Source organism: Battus philenor, unplaced genomic scaffold (genome assembly GCF_028537555.1).
Source record: "Battus philenor isolate CCGP_79_NKW_IND1 unplaced genomic scaffold, ilBatPhil1.0.hap1 SCAF_29, whole genome shotgun sequence".
In the NCBI taxonomy this organism is placed as follows: Eukaryota; Metazoa; Arthropoda; class Insecta; order Lepidoptera; family Papilionidae; genus Battus; species Battus philenor.
In genome coordinates, this window is record NW_027181692.1 from 4,011,262 (window position 1) to 4,033,972 (window position 22,711).

At 45.0% G+C, this 22,711-nt stretch overlaps 14 protein-coding genes across 14 annotated transcripts; all 14 read left to right on the forward strand.

Annotated features, from left to right (window-relative positions):
- Positions 1–133: 133 nt before the first annotated feature.
- LOC137926190 (histone H2A) lies at positions 134–1,018 on the forward strand. The gene has a single exon (XM_068769754.1). It carries the CDS (start codon positions 487–489, stop codon positions 859–861), a length of 375 nt encoding a protein of 124 aa, XP_068625855.1. The 5' UTR covers positions 134–486; the 3' UTR covers positions 862–1,018.
- Positions 1,019–1,601: 583 nt separating this feature from the next.
- On the forward strand, positions 1,602–2,290 carry LOC137926189 (histone H2B). Its single transcript, XM_068769753.1, has one exon. The coding sequence runs from the start codon at positions 1,673–1,675 to the stop codon at positions 2,045–2,047; it is 375 nt and encodes a 124-aa protein (XP_068625854.1). The 5' UTR covers positions 1,602–1,672; the 3' UTR covers positions 2,048–2,290.
- A 483-nt stretch (positions 2,291–2,773) lies between these two features.
- Positions 2,774–3,580, forward strand: LOC137926382 (histone H3). The gene has a single exon (XM_068769984.1). It carries the CDS (start codon positions 3,002–3,004, stop codon positions 3,410–3,412), a length of 411 nt encoding a protein of 136 aa, XP_068626085.1. The 5' UTR covers positions 2,774–3,001; the 3' UTR covers positions 3,413–3,580.
- Positions 3,581–4,092: 512 nt separating this feature from the next.
- On the forward strand, positions 4,093–4,620 carry LOC137926383 (histone H4). The gene has a single exon (XM_068769985.1). The coding sequence runs from the start codon at positions 4,198–4,200 to the stop codon at positions 4,507–4,509; it is 312 nt and encodes a 103-aa protein (XP_068626086.1). The 5' UTR covers positions 4,093–4,197; the 3' UTR covers positions 4,510–4,620.
- Positions 4,621–4,706: 86 nt separating this feature from the next.
- On the forward strand, positions 4,707–7,333 carry LOC137926381 (histone H1-like). The gene has a single exon (XM_068769983.1). The coding sequence runs from the start codon at positions 6,151–6,153 to the stop codon at positions 6,931–6,933; it is 783 nt and encodes a 260-aa protein (XP_068626084.1). The 5' UTR covers positions 4,707–6,150; the 3' UTR covers positions 6,934–7,333.
- A 226-nt stretch (positions 7,334–7,559) lies between these two features.
- Positions 7,560–8,444, forward strand: LOC137926188 (histone H2A). The gene has a single exon (XM_068769751.1). It carries the CDS (start codon positions 7,913–7,915, stop codon positions 8,285–8,287), a length of 375 nt encoding a protein of 124 aa, XP_068625852.1. The 5' UTR covers positions 7,560–7,912; the 3' UTR covers positions 8,288–8,444.
- A 583-nt stretch (positions 8,445–9,027) lies between these two features.
- On the forward strand, positions 9,028–9,716 carry LOC137926187 (histone H2B). Its single transcript, XM_068769750.1, has one exon. It carries the CDS (start codon positions 9,099–9,101, stop codon positions 9,471–9,473), a length of 375 nt encoding a protein of 124 aa, XP_068625851.1. The 5' UTR covers positions 9,028–9,098; the 3' UTR covers positions 9,474–9,716.
- A 3,592-nt stretch (positions 9,717–13,308) lies between these two features.
- Positions 13,309–14,233, forward strand: LOC137926370 (histone H3). Its single transcript, XM_068769972.1, has one exon. The coding sequence runs from the start codon at positions 13,655–13,657 to the stop codon at positions 14,063–14,065; it is 411 nt and encodes a 136-aa protein (XP_068626073.1). The 5' UTR covers positions 13,309–13,654; the 3' UTR covers positions 14,066–14,233.
- Positions 14,234–14,745: 512 nt separating this feature from the next.
- On the forward strand, positions 14,746–15,273 carry LOC137926371 (histone H4). Its single transcript, XM_068769973.1, has one exon. It carries the CDS (start codon positions 14,851–14,853, stop codon positions 15,160–15,162), a length of 312 nt encoding a protein of 103 aa, XP_068626074.1. The 5' UTR covers positions 14,746–14,850; the 3' UTR covers positions 15,163–15,273.
- Positions 15,274–15,359: 86 nt separating this feature from the next.
- On the forward strand, positions 15,360–17,986 carry LOC137926369 (histone H1-like). The gene has a single exon (XM_068769971.1). The coding sequence runs from the start codon at positions 16,804–16,806 to the stop codon at positions 17,584–17,586; it is 783 nt and encodes a 260-aa protein (XP_068626072.1). The 5' UTR covers positions 15,360–16,803; the 3' UTR covers positions 17,587–17,986.
- Positions 17,987–18,212: 226 nt separating this feature from the next.
- Positions 18,213–19,097, forward strand: LOC137926192 (histone H2A). The gene has a single exon (XM_068769756.1). The coding sequence runs from the start codon at positions 18,566–18,568 to the stop codon at positions 18,938–18,940; it is 375 nt and encodes a 124-aa protein (XP_068625857.1). The 5' UTR covers positions 18,213–18,565; the 3' UTR covers positions 18,941–19,097.
- Positions 19,098–19,680: 583 nt separating this feature from the next.
- LOC137926191 (histone H2B) lies at positions 19,681–20,369 on the forward strand. Its single transcript, XM_068769755.1, has one exon. The coding sequence runs from the start codon at positions 19,752–19,754 to the stop codon at positions 20,124–20,126; it is 375 nt and encodes a 124-aa protein (XP_068625856.1). The 5' UTR covers positions 19,681–19,751; the 3' UTR covers positions 20,127–20,369.
- A 483-nt stretch (positions 20,370–20,852) lies between these two features.
- LOC137926374 (histone H3) lies at positions 20,853–21,659 on the forward strand. The gene has a single exon (XM_068769975.1). It carries the CDS (start codon positions 21,081–21,083, stop codon positions 21,489–21,491), a length of 411 nt encoding a protein of 136 aa, XP_068626076.1. The 5' UTR covers positions 20,853–21,080; the 3' UTR covers positions 21,492–21,659.
- A 512-nt stretch (positions 21,660–22,171) lies between these two features.
- LOC137926375 (histone H4) lies at positions 22,172–22,699 on the forward strand. Its single transcript, XM_068769976.1, has one exon. The coding sequence runs from the start codon at positions 22,277–22,279 to the stop codon at positions 22,586–22,588; it is 312 nt and encodes a 103-aa protein (XP_068626077.1). The 5' UTR covers positions 22,172–22,276; the 3' UTR covers positions 22,589–22,699.
- Positions 22,700–22,711: the final 12 nt, after the last annotated feature.

A 22,711-nucleotide genomic window follows, 5' to 3' on the forward strand; every position in this document is an offset into this window, starting at 1 on the left:
CAATGCTTCAAGTAGTAATTAATGATAATGTGTATTTATATAAAAAAAAAAAAAAAAAAAAAAAAAATTACACAAACATCAACAACTGAACACCGTAACCTAAATAACGTGGATCTTATGGTTTCAAGACAAACCCTATAACTGATTGGCATACAACATTACGTTATTATTGTTTTCATATTTAAATGAACAAAATAGGTTTACATCGTCGGTGAGTGCGGTAGCTGATGCACCCCGAATGAAAGGATAGAGAGTCAAACGGAACCTCGCATACTACAACAAAAACGCGCACACCTTTGACTGACGTTCGCTCGTTGTCTACCCCACTAACTGACGTACCGTACGAACCGTATAACATCGAATGACCGAAATTCAATTTTTTAGTGATCACTTCTGATCTTTGTTATTTTATATATATATACATATATATATAACTTACGCGACGTGTTATATTAATTTGTTAACACAACCACTACTACATACAAGATGTCAGGACGCGGAAAAGGAGGCAAAGTAAAGGGGAAGGCGAAGTCACGTTCCAACCGTGCAGGACTTCAATTCCCGGTCGGGCGTATACATAGGTTGCTGCGTAAGGGTAACTACGCGGAGAGAGTCGGTGCGGGCGCTCCGGTTTACCTCGCGGCCGTCATGGAGTATCTAGCCGCTGAAGTTCTCGAGTTGGCCGGTAACGCGGCCCGCGACAACAAGAAGACCAGAATAATTCCGAGGCATCTTCAGCTGGCCATCAGAAACGACGAGGAGTTGAACAAACTTCTATCCGGAGTGACCATCGCGCAGGGCGGTGTACTGCCTAATATTCAGGCCGTTCTTCTGCCCAAGAAGACAGAGAAGAAGGCTTAAATTTTCTTCTTCTTCATCATCATCATCATCATGATCGTCGTGGTCGTCATCATCCCAATAGACATACACATATCGATTCTCCGTCATCGCACGCGACGGACATGATGTGTGGAGAGAGATTAATTAATAATTAAAAGGCCCTTTTCAGGGCCGCAAATATTTTCTATACGTATTCAAATGTGTGTAATACAGTCTCTATTTTATATAAGAGAGCGTCAACTGTTTGCCCGTACGAGTCTTCTCGCCTGCCGAATACCGGTGTGTTTATATATATATATATATATATATATATATATATGATTTAAAAAAAATTGTATGAATGGAGTAATACAAACTTCACATGGTGTATAGTATATAGTAGTACCACTTAAAAGCAATAAACCATCAATATATTTCACTTTGAAAACTGGAACATTTATGTATGTATACATATATATACATATATATGTATATATATAAATCGATGAACAATGAAATAAAACCTGTGACCGCCGGCGGGATCTTTATCGGGAAGTATAAAAGAATTTCTATGCGGTACAGATGCTAATACATGAACAAACATACACAACACAAAAACTACATACTTACTCTAGGAACACATCTAACCAACAAGCAAGCCAATCCCCTCCCCCACCCCGCCTTCCGCCCCTCCATTGTTTATAACTCGAGCATACGCGTTTCGCTCTTTAAGACCCTCGCTAGTTCACGTACCGAACAGTTGACCAAGAAAAAAATTCTGACGGTTTTTGTTCCAAACGGTTACATACTACCGACTACTACTGTACTATACTACGCTAGTGTTGTTGCAAACATGCCTCCCAAGACGAGCGGTAAGGCAGCCAAGAAGTCTGGCAAGGCCCAGAAGAATATTTCAAAGTCTGATAAAAAGAAGAAGAAGCATAAGAGGAAGGAGAGTTACGCTATCTACATCTACAAGGTGCTCAAGCAGGTTCATCCCGACACCGGAATCTCAAGCAAGGCGATGTCAATTATGAACTCTTTCGTGAACGACATCTTCGAACGCATCGCCGCCGAAGCTTCCCGTCTCGCGCACTACAACAAACGTTCGACTATCACCTCGAGGGAGGTCCAGACCTCCGTCAGATTGTTGCTTCCCGGCGAGTTGGCGAAGCACGCGGTCAGTGAAGGCACTAAAGCCGTCACGAAGTACACTAGCTCCAAGTGAAGAGGCGGAGGAAGTGGTTGTGACGGGGGCTACGTGTGATCGTGATTGCGGTTCTAATTTTCTCGTATCTCTCTCTGTCTTTCGATAAAGAAGGGGATAACCGACCGACCAACCAACCTACCACCTACCTACCCACCAATCGCAACACCGCCGCCACACCGAACGCCGTAGCTTGCTGCGTGACATATATCCGTGAGATATAAATGTTTATTAATTTCAAAGGCCCTTTTCAGGGCCATAAAACGATTCTATTATCAATACTGATACAATGTTTCTATAATAAGAGTACTCTGACAGAATGAATATATATATAATATGGTTTCGAAAATCGGTGGGCAATGCTTATACCTGAACACGATTATAATTAAATAAAATAAATTACAAGGTTCGACAATTCATTCTTTCTATATATATGTGTATATATATATATATATATATATAAACACACACACATATATATATATATATATATATATATATATAAATAACTATTTCACTCGCAGATCGTGCTATTATCGTGATCGTATTTAATATATATATATTACAATAGTATATACTTTAAATAATTAGTAGGTGTGTGATTTTGATGAACGGGAAGGAGTTAGTTACGTTCTATCCCTGCATGTTTTATTATTAAAAGATTTTGCTTGCTTATTACGAAATTAAATCGACATAGTAATTAGACAACCGTCAGTAAGCTGTTGTTGGTGGAGGGGGGGGGGGGGGGGGCGAATCATGTCGAGAGACGGAGCCGAATGAAACAGATAGAGTCGAGTGACAGAGAAAGAGAGTACATAAATAGCCAACTCGTAAACCAGTATAAAAGGCGGTCACGAAAAATTCAGATACGCATTTCGGTTTCGGAACTCGTATCGATCGGTGTTGTCGACGCCACAAACGTAGTGCACTTTTTATTTTACCGAATAACGAAGTAAAGAATATAAAGCAGTCGTGATGGCGCGTACCAAGCAGACCGCTCGCAAGTCCACCGGCGGTAAGGCTCCGCGGAAACAGTTAGCCACGAAGGCGGCGCGTAAGAGCGCTCCGGCCACCGGCGGCGTTAAGAAACCTCATCGCTATAGGCCCGGAACTGTCGCCCTTCGTGAGATCCGTCGTTACCAGAAGAGCACGGAACTCCTCATTCGCAAATTGCCATTTCAACGTCTAGTGCGAGAAATCGCCCAGGACTTCAAGACCGATCTGCGCTTCCAGAGTTCCGCGGTTATGGCACTCCAGGAGGCGAGCGAAGCCTACCTGGTAGGTCTCTTCGAAGACACGAATCTTTGCGCGATTCACGCGAAGAGAGTCACCATTATGCCGAAAGACATACAGCTGGCTCGTAGAATTCGCGGTGAACGCGCATAAGAAGTAGTGTGTGTCGGTCGTCTTAATGATAACCATGTTTATTATTAAGACATAAAAATTCAATAAAAAGGCCCTTTTAAGGGCCGCACATATTTCCGAATAATAATAATAATGACCCCCGTTTCTATCGAATAATTGAGAACGTTAAAAACACACACACACACACACACACACACACACACACACACTACCAAAACAAACTAACGAACCAACTAAACCATACCATTCATTAACTAGATCACTACACCTACCAGCAGCACCTACCATTACTACTATTATAGTAACACGCACCCAATAACAATGATGATGGGTTAATCATCAACAAAACGATCGATTGACGTATTATTAATGTAAATGTCTATTGGAGCGACCGCAAGAGTGCATGGGTGGGTGGTAGTACGTTCGTTGAATGAGAAAATAATGGACTTTTGGACAATTTTAACCTCTGCAATAAGGAACACTTATTTTCATTTTAATTCTCGTATTATTTATTATAACACAGAATATATTATTTTAATTCGACCGAAAGGTTGCTCCTTCTCTTTTGTTTATTATTATATGAATTGTCATTTTAATTGATTGAATATGCTTCTGTTCTGATGGCAAAGCAGCGCGCAACGCTAAGCCCCCTTTCCCCTCTCCCCGCAATCCCCTCCACTTTCAACCGGTATAAATAGTATAAAGGGACCGTCGTTTTAAGCGGCGGCATCAGATCATATTTCTACACGAAGACGTTCGCACGTTGCGCAAAGAAGAATTTATTTTGACGACACGACGACGACACAATGACCGGCCGTGGCAAGGGAGGAAAAGGTCTGGGAAAGGGTGGTGCGAAGCGGCACAGGAAGGTTCTCCGTGATAACATCCAAGGTATCACCAAGCCCGCGATCCGTCGTCTCGCTCGCAGGGGTGGAGTGAAACGTATCTCCGGTCTAATTTACGAAGAGACCCGAGGGGTGCTGAAGGTGTTCCTCGAGAACGTGATCCGCGACGCCGTTACCTACACCGAACACGCGAAGAGGAAGACCGTCACCGCCATGGACGTCGTGTACGCACTTAAACGTCAGGGCCGTACCCTATACGGTTTCGGCGGTTAGATACCAACACCATCGCCATCAGCAATGTTATTATTATTATTATTAATATCATCATCATAAGCGACCACCGCGTCGTTTATTTAAAAGGCCCTTTTCAGGGCCGTATATCAATCAAAATCAATATATGAAGCACTCAGCCGAGTGAGAGAGAAAAAAAAGTTTCTTGGCGATAGATGAACGGTCATAACATTCTTATTTACTATGACTGCACACATACACACACACCACCACCACCACTATCATCATCATCATCACGAGCTCGTAAAGACAGACGCGTATGTTGTTTACGGTGGTTCGTTGGTTGGCCGATATCCGATACAATAAATTAGTTATTACCTTCCGCTGGCTTCATCTGAGACACACACCCAGTGGAGTTTTTCACATACAGTTTACAATAGTATATAAAGTAAAAATAAATGTACAACATCCGTTACTTTCGTTGAAAATCGCGTGAGTCTATTATGATGATATTAGACTAGATTATTTCTTCATATCGTCGGTCGGTCGGTTCTGCCCTTTTCGTATCTGTCGAATGCTTAGTTAGTTAATCAATCGGTTAGGTACTACTACTACTACTACTACTACTACTACTGACGACGATCGATGCGATAAATAGGTGAGGACGACGTATATCACACACATCATACACGGACACCGCTATGAAGGTGTCGTGTTCGATGGTTTTAAATACGGGTATAAAGTATAATAACCTAATATATAGATATACGTAGATACTAAAATCTAATATGAATAATAAGATAAAGTTAGGGAAAATGCGAGGATATTTCGCTCGCTTAAGACGAGCCGCGTGCGGCGCTTGGCTCGATTCCGCGCGGAAGGTGGACGGGGACGCAGTGTTTACGCGCGGGTGTATTCTAACGTTTCGCAACCGCAGGGCGGTCGTTCTCTATAAAGATACTTACGAGAGTACGATTATTGTTATATTTTTCGGTTCATAAATAATTTTCAAAGGTCGCACCGGCAGCTCGGCGGCTTCGGTCCGCGAGAGTCGAGAGAGGTTCGTGTTTTACGACCTTCGAAGTTTAATCGGTCGTTGTGCATAGAATAATGCATTACCGGGGTGACCTTCGATTCCTGTCCGTCCTCTGGATACTGACTCTCGATGGACCGCGCGAAACTTTATCGAGAGTTCGATTACGTGGAGATAATACAATTTTAAACGCGACTCTCCGCACGCTCCGAATACACCGAACAAAATAAACCCCGTTCACCGGTCGCCCGCGCGCTCGATTCGCACTAGAGTTAGTTTACCGAGTGAACGATCTCAAATATTTACCACGCGGACATCGTTAAGGAATACGCGTGCGAGGGAAGTGTTGAAAATTTAATTTAATTCGGAACGATCTAGTGAAAAGTTATAACCGATCGTACGAGAAAACGTCTCTCGGCACCGCGGCTCTCCTTAAGGTAATGATGCGGAGCATTTCTTGGTGGCGCCATCTCGACCTAATATAATACAACTACTTACGGCTGTACTCTAATACCACTCGCCTAGTGTTATATCGAGTTTGATACGTAATATATTTACAAAGTTGTATAAAAGAACTTGAGTTTTTTTTTTTTATATATAAAATATTCTCTAACACGACCGTACGCATTCACAAGAATTGATTGTGCAAGATGGCCGACACAGCTGTAGCATCCGACGCACCGGCACCCGCAACTCCTGCGAAGAAACCGAAGGCGAAGCCCACTCATCCGAGAACTTCCGAGATGGTCACCAGCGCGATCAAGGAACTGAAGGAGCGAAGCGGATCCTCCCTGCAGGCGATAAAGAAATACATCGCGGCACAATACGAAGTCGATGCCGAAAAACTAGCACCGTTCATCAGGAAGTATCTGAAGAGCGCCGTAGAGTCCGGTGCTCTGATTCAGACGAAAGGCAAAGGAGCGTCCGGCTCGTTCAAATTGGAATCCAAATCCGCGTCCGCCTCCAAGAAACCCGCGACGGGCAAGAGTGCTCGCGGCGGCGGTGCTGTCTCCGAGGACGCCGGCGGTAAGAGAGGAGGAGGCGATTCTTCTGCCGGATCGGCAGCAGCGAAAGCTAAGAAGAAGAGAGGCGCAGCTCCCGCTGCCGCCGCTAAAGGAGGAAAGAAGGCAGCCGCAGCAGCGTCTCCTTCCAAGGCGAAGCAATCCGCCGCAGCCGCCGCCGCCTCGACCGCCGAGGAGAAGAAAGCGGCCGCTGCAGCTAAAAAGAAACCCGCGGCCGCGAGGAAGTCTGCCGCCGCCGGTTCGCAGGGCGGAGCCGCTTCGAAGGCAAAGAACGCCGCCGCACCTAAAGCTAAGAAGAGCGCTAAACCGCCAACAAAGAAGCCCAAAGCACCAAAACCGAAGAAAGCCGCAGCACCGAAATCCAAAACGACCGCTGCGGCCTCCAAGAAGGCTTCCGCCGCTAAGAAGTAAAGAGAGGAGGACATAGACACGCGATAAGTCCGAAACCGCCCGAGCCGCCGCCGCCGCCGCCACCTAATTGCCATCGCTTCGTCGTCATTACATATCATTCCTATGCGCGCGCAATGCAGTGTTGGCGGTGGTGATGATGATACGGCACGCGGTTCGTTCGCGAATATGCGAGCGCGCCAGCGTACCAGTGGAGGACGGTCGGCGGAAGGATCTTTCGCGGGGAGCAGAGGATGAAAAGCTTAAGCGTTACTCGCGTGAGGCATAGCGCGCGCGTTAACGGTGATTACACAACGCAAGCACAAAAGACAAAGTGTGTGTGTGTCTCCGTTCGCCGCGTATGACATGCATGCGTCCGCTCTAGCGACCGCATCCCTAAAAAGCCCTTTTCAGGGCTAACAAATATGTCGATTTTCGATTGAAAGAGAGAAATACGTTTCTTTATCGATAGTGAACGTCAAAGTCTAACTTAAACTATAAGATGATGATATATATACAATGCTTCAAGTAGTAATTAATGATAATGTGTATTTATATAAAAAAAAAAAAAAAAAAAAAAAAAATTACACAAACATCAACAACTGAACACCGTAACCTAAATAACGTGGATCTTATGGTTTCAAGACAAACCCTATAACTGATTGGCATACAACATTACGTTATTATTGTTTTCATATTTAAATGAACAAAATAGGTTTACATCGTCGGTGAGTGCGGTAGCTGATGCACCCCGAATGAAAGGATAGAGAGTCAAACGGAACCTCGCATACTACAACAAAAACGCGCACACCTTTGACTGACGTTCGCTCGTTGTCTACCCCACTAACTGACGTACCGTACGAACCGTATAACATCGAATGACCGAAATTCAATTTTTTAGTGATCACTTCTGATCTTTGTTATTTTATATATATATACATATATATATAACTTACGCGACGTGTTATATTAATTTGTTAACACAACCACTACTACATACAAGATGTCAGGACGCGGAAAAGGAGGCAAAGTAAAGGGGAAGGCGAAGTCACGTTCCAACCGTGCAGGACTTCAATTCCCGGTCGGGCGTATACATAGGTTGCTGCGTAAGGGTAACTACGCGGAGAGAGTCGGTGCGGGCGCTCCGGTTTACCTCGCGGCCGTCATGGAGTATCTAGCCGCTGAAGTTCTCGAGTTGGCCGGTAACGCGGCCCGCGACAACAAGAAGACCAGAATAATTCCGAGGCATCTTCAGCTGGCCATCAGAAACGACGAGGAGTTGAACAAACTTCTATCCGGAGTGACCATCGCGCAGGGCGGTGTACTGCCTAATATTCAGGCCGTTCTTCTGCCCAAGAAGACAGAGAAGAAGGCTTAAATTTTCTTCTTCTTCATCATCATCATCATCATGATCGTCGTGGTCGTCATCATCCCAATAGACATACACATATCGATTCTCCGTCATCGCACGCGACGGACATGATGTGTGGAGAGAGATTAATTAATAATTAAAAGGCCCTTTTCAGGGCCGCAAATATTTTCTATACGTATTCAAATGTGTGTAATACAGTCTCTATTTTATATAAGAGAGCGTCAACTGTTTGCCCGTACGAGTCTTCTCGCCTGCCGAATACCGGTGTGTTTATATATATATATATATATATATATATATATATGATTTAAAAAAAATTGTATGAATGGAGTAATACAAACTTCACATGGTGTATAGTATATAGTAGTACCACTTAAAAGCAATAAACCATCAATATATTTCACTTTGAAAACTGGAACATTTATGTATGTATACATATATATACATATATATGTATATATATAAATCGATGAACAATGAAATAAAACCTGTGACCGCCGGCGGGATCTTTATCGGGAAGTATAAAAGAATTTCTATGCGGTACAGATGCTAATACATGAACAAACATACACAACACAAAAACTACATACTTACTCTAGGAACACATCTAACCAACAAGCAAGCCAATCCCCTCCCCCACCCCGCCTTCCGCCCCTCCATTGTTTATAACTCGAGCATACGCGTTTCGCTCTTTAAGACCCTCGCTAGTTCACGTACCGAACAGTTGACCAAGAAAAAAATTCTGACGGTTTTTGTTCCAAACGGTTACATACTACCGACTACTACTGTACTATACTACGCTAGTGTTGTTGCAAACATGCCTCCCAAGACGAGCGGTAAGGCAGCCAAGAAGTCTGGCAAGGCCCAGAAGAATATTTCAAAGTCTGATAAAAAGAAGAAGAAGCATAAGAGGAAGGAGAGTTACGCTATCTACATCTACAAGGTGCTCAAGCAGGTTCATCCCGACACCGGAATCTCAAGCAAGGCGATGTCAATTATGAACTCTTTCGTGAACGACATCTTCGAACGCATCGCCGCCGAAGCTTCCCGTCTCGCGCACTACAACAAACGTTCGACTATCACCTCGAGGGAGGTCCAGACCTCCGTCAGATTGTTGCTTCCCGGCGAGTTGGCGAAGCACGCGGTCAGTGAAGGCACTAAAGCCGTCACGAAGTACACTAGCTCCAAGTGAAGAGGCGGAGGAAGTGGTTGTGACGGGGGCTACGTGTGATCGTGATTGCGGTTCTAATTTTCTCGTATCTCTCTCTGTCTTTCGATAAAGAAGGGGATAACCGACCGACCAACCAACCTACCACCTACCTACCCACCAATCGCAACACCGCCGCCACACCGAACGCCGTAGCTTGCTGCGTGACATATATCCGTGAGATATAAATGTTTATTAATTTCAAAGGCCCTTTTCAGGGCCATAAAACGATTCTATTATCAATACTGATACAATGTTTCTATAATAAGAGTACTCTGACAGAATGAATATATATATAATATGGTTTCGAAAATCGGTGGGCAATGCTTATACCTGAACACGATTATAATTAAATAAAATAAATTACAAGGTTCGACAATTCATTCTTTCTATATATATGTGTATATATATATATATATATATATAAACACACACACATATATATATATATATATATATATATATATAAATAACTATTTCACTCGCAGATCGTGCTATTATCGTGATCGTATTTAATATATATATATTACAATAGTATATACTTTAAATAATTAGTAGGTGTGTGATTTTGATGAACGGGAAGGAGTTAGTTACGTTCTATCCCTGCATGTTTTATTATTAAAAGATTTTGCTTGCTTATTACGAAATTAAATCGACATAGTAATTAGACAACCGTCAGTAAGCTGTTGTTGGTGGAGGGGGGGGGGGGGGGCGAATCATGTCGAGAGACGGAGCCGAATGAAACAGATAGAGTCGAGTGACAGAGAAAGAGAGTACATAAATAGCCAACTCGTAAACCAGTATAAAAGGCGGTCACGAAAAATTCAGATACGCACCTCAAGCCCTCCATTGCTGACCCTAAAATAGCTAACTATCAGTTAGTAAGAAATGATAGGATTCCCAACAGAGGAGGAGGGACCTTGATTTACTACAAAAGGTCCCTCCAATGCACTCCCCTTATCTCCCCTCCCCTTTCTAGCCTAGAGGTCTCAGCCTGCAGACTTACACTCTCAGATCATCCTCCTCTTATTCTAGTTTCCGCCTATCTTTCAGGTAGCAAACCACTGGTCACTTCTGACCTACAAATACTCACTACCATGGGTCCAGCTGTACTGATAGCAGGCGACTTCAACTGCAAACATGACAGCTGGGACCGTGGTCGTACCGATGCAAGAGGAAACAAGCTCCTTAAACTCTCTTATGAGCTTAATTTTGCCATAATGGCTCCTCCCACTCCCACACGTTTCCCCACTCATAACCCCCATCATAGGCCATCTACCATTGACCTAGCCCTTTTCAAAAATGTCGCACTTTTAGTCAGATCGTTCGATGTGCTTCACGAACTTGACTCTGACCACAGACCCGTCTTATTAAAACTGGGCCAGCTCCCTAGTGAAGTCCCTGTGACCAAAACTAGCGTTAACTGGCATAAACTTGAGTCTAAACTCAAGGTTATGAACTCCCAGCATCTCGATAGTATACCTGACTCTTTCAACTCGCCAGTTGAAGCACTCCAGGCGATTCAGTCTCTCACTGACCATATTCAATCAGCCACCGAAGATTGCTCCCGGTCGATAGTTGTCAAAAACGATTTTGTCAACGCTCTTCCGGACAATATTCGACGGCTCATTAGAACCAAAAATAGAGCATTGAGGCTCTACGACAAATATAGGACTGACGAAAATAAACTTCGTCTCCGCAAACTACAAAGGCTGGTCAAAAAACAGCTGGCGGACCACAGAAACAAAAAGTGGGACACGCTGCTCGGAGACCTCGAGCCTTCCCATGTCGCCTTCTGGAAGCTGACTCGAGGTATCAAAGCAGACAAAACAGTCCCCACTCCTCCCCTTGTTCGCGACTCCGACAACTCCTTAGCATTCGATGACATCGATAAGGTTGAATGTTTGGCTGACAGCATGGAGAACCAATGCACACTCTCATCCACCCCTGTGAACCCTCAACATAGACGTGAGGTCAACATCACCGTTAAAAAACGGCTGATAAAACCTCACACCGGCCCAAATATCACCCCTGTAACCCCTGACGAGGTCACTGATCTAATCAAGGGGCTCAAAAACAAATCAGCTCCAGGCCCCGATGGCATCTCAAATAAAATGTTAAAAATCCTTCCCCCCCACCTAATCATTCTATTAGTGGCAATATTTAACTCCCTAATATCGAGCTGCACCTTCCCAGACACCTGGAAAGAAGCAGTCGTAATAGGGATCAAAAAGCCCAAAAAGCCCCCCAACCTCCCATCCTCCTACCGACCCATTAGCTTACTGTGCACTCTAGGTAAGCTATTCGAGCGCTTACTTCTTAAGCGCCTCCAGAAAGTTGCACATGACCTCCGTCTCATACCCGACGAACAGTTCGGGTTCCGCCCCCACCATTCTTGTGTGCACCAAGCACACAGACTTACGGAACACATCTTAGATGGTTTCGCAAGGCCCCGCTCCCTCGTCACAAGTGCGGTCTTCTTTGATATCGCTAAGGCATTCGACAAGGTCTGGCACAACGGCTTATTATATAAGCTGTGGAAAATAGGTGTGCCAGATAGGCTCGTCAAGATCATCGAAGCCTTTCTGTCGAATCGTACCTTTAGATACAAACTAGACGGTACCTTTTCCTCCCTCCGCCCTCTCAAAGCTGGCGTCCCTCAGGGCTCCTGCTTATCCCCCTTACTCTTCTCACTATACACTAGTGACATCCCCACCCACCCAAATGTTCAACTAGCCCTGTTCGCGGACGACACCGCTCTCTTCGCCACAGGCATATTCCCCACCACACAAACACGCCACCTCCAAAGTGCAACCAACCAGCTGGGTGATTGGTTTCGCAAGTGGCGTATTGACGTGAACCCTGACAAAAGTCAGGCGATCGTCTTCAAGCTGTCCCGTCGTACCAAACCCAGACAAGGTCACAACCCGGGAGTAATCTCCCTCTATGATCGTCCCATCCCTTGGTCTAATTCGGTTAAATACCTAGGGGTCACCTTTGACACTAGGTTGAGTTTCCAAATTCATGCGAAACAAGTGGCTAATAAAGCCCGCATGATTTTATTCAGATTATACCCCCTCCTCAACCCCTCAAGCAAGTTGTCCCTCAGACACAAGCTCCTCCTCTACAAAACTTGCATAAGGCCAGTCTTCGCCTATGCAAGCGTAGTATTCGCCCACGCTCCAGCTCACATCCTACGTCCCCTACAGTTGCTGCAGAATCGCTTCACCAGACTTGTCACTGGTGCTAGATGGTTCCAACGCAACATAGATATCCACAGTGACCTCAAATTAGAAACCGTGCAAGAGTTCTTCCAAGCATGCTCTAAAGCATACTTTGAGAAGGCCTCTGCCCACCCCAACCCGCTCATTGCGAGTTCAACTCGCTACAACCCCGGCTCCTCTTTCAGAAACCTCGTGAGACGTCCTAAAGATGTCCTCACAGATCCAATCTTAGGGTTCACACAACCCACTCACCTGACACCACACCCCTCAGACATTCGCTGCTCCACAAGCACGAACTCCCCCACAGCATCATCTACTCCACTGTCAACCTCTCACCGCACGAAAACACGCGTGCGAAGTACTAAAATCAGACGCAACACTTCTCACCGTCCGAAAAAGAAACGTCGCCGGCCTTCCGGCGTCGCCGCCGCGAACAGCGTGGGCGATCCGAGATAGGATCAATATCCTACCTTAGATTGCCGAGTGGTCCACGCTGCCGTTATTACACAACTCTTCATGCATCACACTTCAGCAACATCGATTATACACGCGCACCAACCGTGCATTCTACCAGCCAGCATGTCCGCGACCGATTGTGTCTTCGAGGGGCCGACCAGGTTGTTCCTAGGTTGTTCCCGTGTTCCTGAGCATCATCGTCGTCGCTCTCCATAAGTCTCACCACCGTCCCTGATACGAGTTCCGACACTCGAACTTTGTTAAGTTTTAAAGTTCACGGACCCCTCCGTTCCGTGAACTCATACAGATGAAGCTGTAAAAGCCGCAAGGCTAACAGCAACAACTTCTCCAGAAACAATACAATACAATACATTCAGATACGCATTTCGGTTTCGGAACTCGTATCGATCGGTGTTGTCGACGCCACAAACGTAGTGCACTTTTTATTTTACCGAATAACGAAGTAAAGAATATAAAGCAGTCGTGATGGCGCGTACCAAGCAGACCGCTCGCAAGTCCACCGGCGGTAAGGCTCCGCGGAAACAGTTAGCCACGAAGGCGGCGCGTAAGAGCGCTCCGGCCACCGGCGGCGTTAAGAAACCTCATCGCTATAGGCCCGGAACTGTCGCCCTTCGTGAGATCCGTCGTTACCAGAAGAGCACGGAACTCCTCATTCGCAAATTGCCATTTCAACGTCTAGTGCGAGAAATCGCCCAGGACTTCAAGACCGATCTGCGCTTCCAGAGTTCCGCGGTTATGGCACTCCAGGAGGCGAGCGAAGCCTACCTGGTAGGTCTCTTCGAAGACACGAATCTTTGCGCGATTCACGCGAAGAGAGTCACCATTATGCCGAAAGACATACAGCTGGCTCGTAGAATTCGCGGTGAACGCGCATAAGAAGTAGTGTGTGTCGGTCGTCTTAATGATAACCATGTTTATTATTAAGACATAAAAATTCAATAAAAAGGCCCTTTTAAGGGCCGCACATATTTCCGAATAATAATAATAATGACCCCCGTTTCTATCGAATAATTGAGAACGTTAAAAACACACACACACACACACACACACACACACACACACACTACCAAAACAAACTAACGAACCAACTAAACCATACCATTCATTAACTAGATCACTACACCTACCAGCAGCACCTACCATTACTACTATTATAGTAACACGCACCCAATAACAATGATGATGGGTTAATCATCAACAAAACGATCGATTGACGTATTATTAATGTAAATGTCTATTGGAGCGACCGCAAGAGTGCATGGGTGGGTGGTAGTACGTTCGTTGAATGAGAAAATAATGGACTTTTGGACAATTTTAACCTCTGCAATAAGGAACACTTATTTTCATTTTAATTCTCGTATTATTTATTATAACACAGAATATATTATTTTAATTCGACCGAAAGGTTGCTCCTTCTCTTTTGTTTATTATTATATGAATTGTCATTTTAATTGATTGAATATGCTTCTGTTCTGATGGCAAAGCAGCGCGCAACGCTAAGCCCCCTTTCCCCTCTCCCCGCAATCCCCTCCACTTTCAACCGGTATAAATAGTATAAAGGGACCGTCGTTTTAAGCGGCGGCATCAGATCATATTTCTACACGAAGACGTTCGCACGTTGCGCAAAGAAGAATTTATTTTGACGACACGACGACGACACAATGACCGGCCGTGGCAAGGGAGGAAAAGGTCTGGGAAAGGGTGGTGCGAAGCGGCACAGGAAGGTTCTCCGTGATAACATCCAAGGTATCACCAAGCCCGCGATCCGTCGTCTCGCTCGCAGGGGTGGAGTGAAACGTATCTCCGGTCTAATTTACGAAGAGACCCGAGGGGTGCTGAAGGTGTTCCTCGAGAACGTGATCCGCGACGCCGTTACCTACACCGAACACGCGAAGAGGAAGACCGTCACCGCCATGGACGTCGTGTACGCACTTAAACGTCAGGGCCGTACCCTATACGGTTTCGGCGGTTAGATACCAACACCATCGCCATCAGCAATGTTATTATTATTATTATTAATATCATCATCATAAGCGACCACCGCGTCGTTTATTTAAAAGGCCCTTTTCAGGGCCGTATATCAATCAAAATCAATATATGAAGCACTCAGCCGAGTGAGAGAGAAAAAAAAGTTTCTTGGCGATAGATGAACGGTCATAACATTCTTATTTACTATGACTGCACACATACACACACACCACCACCACCACTATCATCATCATCATCACGAGCTCGTAAAGACAGACGCGTATGTTGTTTACGGTGGTTCGTTGGTTGGCCGATATCCGATACAATAAATTAGTTATTACCTTCCGCTGGCTTCATCTGAGACACACACCCAGTGGAGTTTTTCACATACAGTTTACAATAGTATATAAAGTAAAAATAAATGTACAACATCCGTTACTTTCGTTGAAAATCGCGTGAGTCTATTATGATGATATTAGACTAGATTATTTCTTCATATCGTCGGTCGGTCGGTTCTGCCCTTTTCGTATCTGTCGAATGCTTAGTTAGTTAATCAATCGGTTAGGTACTACTACTACTACTACTACTACTACTACTGACGACGATCGATGCGATAAATAGGTGAGGACGACGTATATCACACACATCATACACGGACACCGCTATGAAGGTGTCGTGTTCGATGGTTTTAAATACGGGTATAAAGTATAATAACCTAATATATAGATATACGTAGATACTAAAATCTAATATGAATAATAAGATAAAGTTAGGGAAAATGCGAGGATATTTCGCTCGCTTAAGACGAGCCGCGTGCGGCGCTTGGCTCGATTCCGCGCGGAAGGTGGACGGGGACGCAGTGTTTACGCGCGGGTGTATTCTAACGTTTCGCAACCGCAGGGCGGTCGTTCTCTATAAAGATACTTACGAGAGTACGATTATTGTTATATTTTTCGGTTCATAAATAATTTTCAAAGGTCGCACCGGCAGCTCGGCGGCTTCGGTCCGCGAGAGTCGAGAGAGGTTCGTGTTTTACGACCTTCGAAGTTTAATCGGTCGTTGTGCATAGAATAATGCATTACCGGGGTGACCTTCGATTCCTGTCCGTCCTCTGGATACTGACTCTCGATGGACCGCGCGAAACTTTATCGAGAGTTCGATTACGTGGAGATAATACAATTTTAAACGCGACTCTCCGCACGCTCCGAATACACCGAACAAAATAAACCCCGTTCACCGGTCGCCCGCGCGCTCGATTCGCACTAGAGTTAGTTTACCGAGTGAACGATCTCAAATATTTACCACGCGGACATCGTTAAGGAATACGCGTGCGAGGGAAGTGTTGAAAATTTAATTTAATTCGGAACGATCTAGTGAAAAGTTATAACCGATCGTACGAGAAAACGTCTCTCGGCACCGCGGCTCTCCTTAAGGTAATGATGCGGAGCATTTCTTGGTGGCGCCATCTCGACCTAATATAATACAACTACTTACGGCTGTACTCTAATACCACTCGCCTAGTGTTATATCGAGTTTGATACGTAATATATTTACAAAGTTGTATAAAAGAACTTGAGTTTTTTTTTTTTATATATAAAATATTCTCTAACACGACCGTACGCATTCACAAGAATTGATTGTGCAAGATGGCCGACACAGCTGTAGCATCCGACGCACCGGCACCCGCAACTCCTGCGAAGAAACCGAAGGCGAAGCCCACTCATCCGAGAACTTCCGAGATGGTCACCAGCGCGATCAAGGAACTGAAGGAGCGAAGCGGATCCTCCCTGCAGGCGATAAAGAAATACATCGCGGCACAATACGAAGTCGATGCCGAAAAACTAGCACCGTTCATCAGGAAGTATCTGAAGAGCGCCGTAGAGTCCGGTGCTCTGATTCAGACGAAAGGCAAAGGAGCGTCCGGCTCGTTCAAATTGGAATCCAAATCCGCGTCCGCCTCCAAGAAACCCGCGACGGGCAAGAGTGCTCGCGGCGGCGGTGCTGTCTCCGAGGACGCCGGCGGTAAGAGAGGAGGAGGCGATTCTTCTGCCGGATCGGCAGCAGCGAAAGCTAAGAAGAAGAGAGGCGCAGCTCCCGCTGCCGCCGCTAAAGGAGGAAAGAAGGCAGCCGCAGCAGCGTCTCCTTCCAAGGCGAAGCAATCCGCCGCAGCCGCCGCCGCCTCGACCGCCGAGGAGAAGAAAGCGGCCGCTGCAGCTAAAAAGAAACCCGCGGCCGCGAGGAAGTCTGCCGCCGCCGGTTCGCAGGGCGGAGCCGCTTCGAAGGCAAAGAACGCCGCCGCACCTAAAGCTAAGAAGAGCGCTAAACCGCCAACAAAGAAGCCCAAAGCACCAAAACCGAAGAAAGCCGCAGCACCGAAATCCAAAACGACCGCTGCGGCCTCCAAGAAGGCTTCCGCCGCTAAGAAGTAAAGAGAGGAGGACATAGACACGCGATAAGTCCGAAACCGCCCGAGCCGCCGCCGCCGCCGCCACCTAATTGCCATCGCTTCGTCGTCATTACATATCATTCCTATGCGCGCGCAATGCAGTGTTGGCGGTGGTGATGATGATACGGCACGCGGTTCGTTCGCGAATATGCGAGCGCGCCAGCGTACCAGTGGAGGACGGTCGGCGGAAGGATCTTTCGCGGGGAGCAGAGGATGAAAAGCTTAAGCGTTACTCGCGTGAGGCATAGCGCGCGCGTTAACGGTGATTACACAACGCAAGCACAAAAGACAAAGTGTGTGTGTGTCTCCGTTCGCCGCGTATGACATGCATGCGTCCGCTCTAGCGACCGCATCCCTAAAAAGCCCTTTTCAGGGCTAACAAATATGTCGATTTTCGATTGAAAGAGAGAAATACGTTTCTTTATCGATAGTGAACGTCAAAGTCTAACTTAAACTATAAGATGATGATATATATACAATGCTTCAAGTAGTAATTAATGATAATGTGTATTTATATAAAAAAAAAAAAAAAAAAAAAAAAAATTACACAAACATCAACAACTGAACACCGTAACCTAAATAACGTGGATCTTATGGTTTCAAGACAAACCCTATAACTGATTGGCATACAACATTACGTTATTATTGTTTTCATATTTAAATGAACAAAATAGGTTTACATCGTCGGTGAGTGCGGTAGCTGATGCACCCCGAATGAAAGGATAGAGAGTCAAACGGAACCTCGCATACTACAACAAAAACGCGCACACCTTTGACTGACGTTCGCTCGTTGTCTACCCCACTAACTGACGTACCGTACGAACCGTATAACATCGAATGACCGAAATTCAATTTTTTAGTGATCACTTCTGATCTTTGTTATTTTATATATATATACATATATATATAACTTACGCGACGTGTTATATTAATTTGTTAACACAACCACTACTACATACAAGATGTCAGGACGCGGAAAAGGAGGCAAAGTAAAGGGGAAGGCGAAGTCACGTTCCAACCGTGCAGGACTTCAATTCCCGGTCGGGCGTATACATAGGTTGCTGCGTAAGGGTAACTACGCGGAGAGAGTCGGTGCGGGCGCTCCGGTTTACCTCGCGGCCGTCATGGAGTATCTAGCCGCTGAAGTTCTCGAGTTGGCCGGTAACGCGGCCCGCGACAACAAGAAGACCAGAATAATTCCGAGGCATCTTCAGCTGGCCATCAGAAACGACGAGGAGTTGAACAAACTTCTATCCGGAGTGACCATCGCGCAGGGCGGTGTACTGCCTAATATTCAGGCCGTTCTTCTGCCCAAGAAGACAGAGAAGAAGGCTTAAATTTTCTTCTTCTTCATCATCATCATCATCATGATCGTCGTGGTCGTCATCATCCCAATAGACATACACATATCGATTCTCCGTCATCGCACGCGACGGACATGATGTGTGGAGAGAGATTAATTAATAATTAAAAGGCCCTTTTCAGGGCCGCAAATATTTTCTATACGTATTCAAATGTGTGTAATACAGTCTCTATTTTATATAAGAGAGCGTCAACTGTTTGCCCGTACGAGTCTTCTCGCCTGCCGAATACCGGTGTGTTTATATATATATATATATATATATATATATATATGATTTAAAAAAAATTGTATGAATGGAGTAATACAAACTTCACATGGTGTATAGTATATAGTAGTACCACTTAAAAGCAATAAACCATCAATATATTTCACTTTGAAAACTGGAACATTTATGTATGTATACATATATATACATATATATGTATATATATAAATCGATGAACAATGAAATAAAACCTGTGACCGCCGGCGGGATCTTTATCGGGAAGTATAAAAGAATTTCTATGCGGTACAGATGCTAATACATGAACAAACATACACAACACAAAAACTACATACTTACTCTAGGAACACATCTAACCAACAAGCAAGCCAATCCCCTCCCCCACCCCGCCTTCCGCCCCTCCATTGTTTATAACTCGAGCATACGCGTTTCGCTCTTTAAGACCCTCGCTAGTTCACGTACCGAACAGTTGACCAAGAAAAAAATTCTGACGGTTTTTGTTCCAAACGGTTACATACTACCGACTACTACTGTACTATACTACGCTAGTGTTGTTGCAAACATGCCTCCCAAGACGAGCGGTAAGGCAGCCAAGAAGTCTGGCAAGGCCCAGAAGAATATTTCAAAGTCTGATAAAAAGAAGAAGAAGCATAAGAGGAAGGAGAGTTACGCTATCTACATCTACAAGGTGCTCAAGCAGGTTCATCCCGACACCGGAATCTCAAGCAAGGCGATGTCAATTATGAACTCTTTCGTGAACGACATCTTCGAACGCATCGCCGCCGAAGCTTCCCGTCTCGCGCACTACAACAAACGTTCGACTATCACCTCGAGGGAGGTCCAGACCTCCGTCAGATTGTTGCTTCCCGGCGAGTTGGCGAAGCACGCGGTCAGTGAAGGCACTAAAGCCGTCACGAAGTACACTAGCTCCAAGTGAAGAGGCGGAGGAAGTGGTTGTGACGGGGGCTACGTGTGATCGTGATTGCGGTTCTAATTTTCTCGTATCTCTCTCTGTCTTTCGATAAAGAAGGGGATAACCGACCGACCAACCAACCTACCACCTACCTACCCACCAATCGCAACACCGCCGCCACACCGAACGCCGTAGCTTGCTGCGTGACATATATCCGTGAGATATAAATGTTTATTAATTTCAAAGGCCCTTTTCAGGGCCATAAAACGATTCTATTATCAATACTGATACAATGTTTCTATAATAAGAGTACTCTGACAGAATGAATATATATATAATATGGTTTCGAAAATCGGTGGGCAATGCTTATACCTGAACACGATTATAATTAAATAAAATAAATTACAAGGTTCGACAATTCATTCTTTCTATATATATGTGTATATATATATATATATATATATAAACACACACACATATATATATATATATATATATATATATATAAATAACTATTTCACTCGCAGATCGTGCTATTATCGTGATCGTATTTAATATATATATATTACAATAGTATATACTTTAAATAATTAGTAGGTGTGTGATTTTGATGAACGGGAAGGAGTTAGTTACGTTCTATCCCTGCATGTTTTATTATTAAAAGATTTTGCTTGCTTATTACGAAATTAAATCGACATAGTAATTAGACAACCGTCAGTAAGCTGTTGTTGGTGGAGGGGGGGGGGGGGGGGGCGAATCATGTCGAGAGACGGAGCCGAATGAAACAGATAGAGTCGAGTGACAGAGAAAGAGAGTACATAAATAGCCAACTCGTAAACCAGTATAAAAGGCGGTCACGAAAAATTCAGATACGCATTTCGGTTTCGGAACTCGTATCGATCGGTGTTGTCGACGCCACAAACGTAGTGCACTTTTTATTTTACCGAATAACGAAGTAAAGAATATAAAGCAGTCGTGATGGCGCGTACCAAGCAGACCGCTCGCAAGTCCACCGGCGGTAAGGCTCCGCGGAAACAGTTAGCCACGAAGGCGGCGCGTAAGAGCGCTCCGGCCACCGGCGGCGTTAAGAAACCTCATCGCTATAGGCCCGGAACTGTCGCCCTTCGTGAGATCCGTCGTTACCAGAAGAGCACGGAACTCCTCATTCGCAAATTGCCATTTCAACGTCTAGTGCGAGAAATCGCCCAGGACTTCAAGACCGATCTGCGCTTCCAGAGTTCCGCGGTTATGGCACTCCAGGAGGCGAGCGAAGCCTACCTGGTAGGTCTCTTCGAAGACACGAATCTTTGCGCGATTCACGCGAAGAGAGTCACCATTATGCCGAAAGACATACAGCTGGCTCGTAGAATTCGCGGTGAACGCGCATAAGAAGTAGTGTGTGTCGGTCGTCTTAATGATAACCATGTTTATTATTAAGACATAAAAATTCAATAAAAAGGCCCTTTTAAGGGCCGCACATATTTCCGAATAATAATAATAATGACCCCCGTTTCTATCGAATAATTGAGAACGTTAAAAACACACACACACACACACACACACACACACACACACACTACCAAAACAAACTAACGAACCAACTAAACCATACCATTCATTAACTAGATCACTACACCTACCAGCAGCACCTACCATTACTACTATTATAGTAACACGCACCCAATAACAATGATGATGGGTTAATCATCAACAAAACGATCGATTGACGTATTATTAATGTAAATGTCTATTGGAGCGACCGCAAGAGTGCATGGGTGGGTGGTAGTACGTTCGTTGAATGAGAAAATAATGGACTTTTGGACAATTTTAACCTCTGCAATAAGGAACACTTATTTTCATTTTAATTCTCGTATTATTTATTATAACACAGAATATATTATTTTAATTCGACCGAAAGGTTGCTCCTTCTCTTTTGTTTATTATTATATGAATTGTCATTTTAATTGATTGAATATGCTTCTGTTCTGATGGCAAAGCAGCGCGCAACGCTAAGCCCCCTTTCCCCTCTCCCCGCAATCCCCTCCACTTTCAACCGGTATAAATAGTATAAAGGGACCGTCGTTTTAAGCGGCGGCATCAGATCATATTTCTACACGAAGACGTTCGCACGTTGCGCAAAGAAGAATTTATTTTGACGACACGACGACGACACAATGACCGGCCGTGGCAAGGGAGGAAAAGGTCTGGGAAAGGGTGGTGCGAAGCGGCACAGGAAGGTTCTCCGTGATAACATCCAAGGTATCACCAAGCCCGCGATCCGTCGTCTCGCTCGCAGGGGTGGAGTGAAACGTATCTCCGGTCTAATTTACGAAGAGACCCGAGGGGTGCTGAAGGTGTTCCTCGAGAACGTGATCCGCGACGCCGTTACCTACACCGAACACGCGAAGAGGAAGACCGTCACCGCCATGGACGTCGTGTACGCACTTAAACGTCAGGGCCGTACCCTATACGGTTTCGGCGGTTAGATACCAACACCATCGCCATCAGCAATGTTATTATTATTATTATTAATATCATCATCATAAGCGACCACCGCGTCGTTTATTTAAAAGGCCCTTTTCAGGGCCGTATATCAATCAAAATCAATA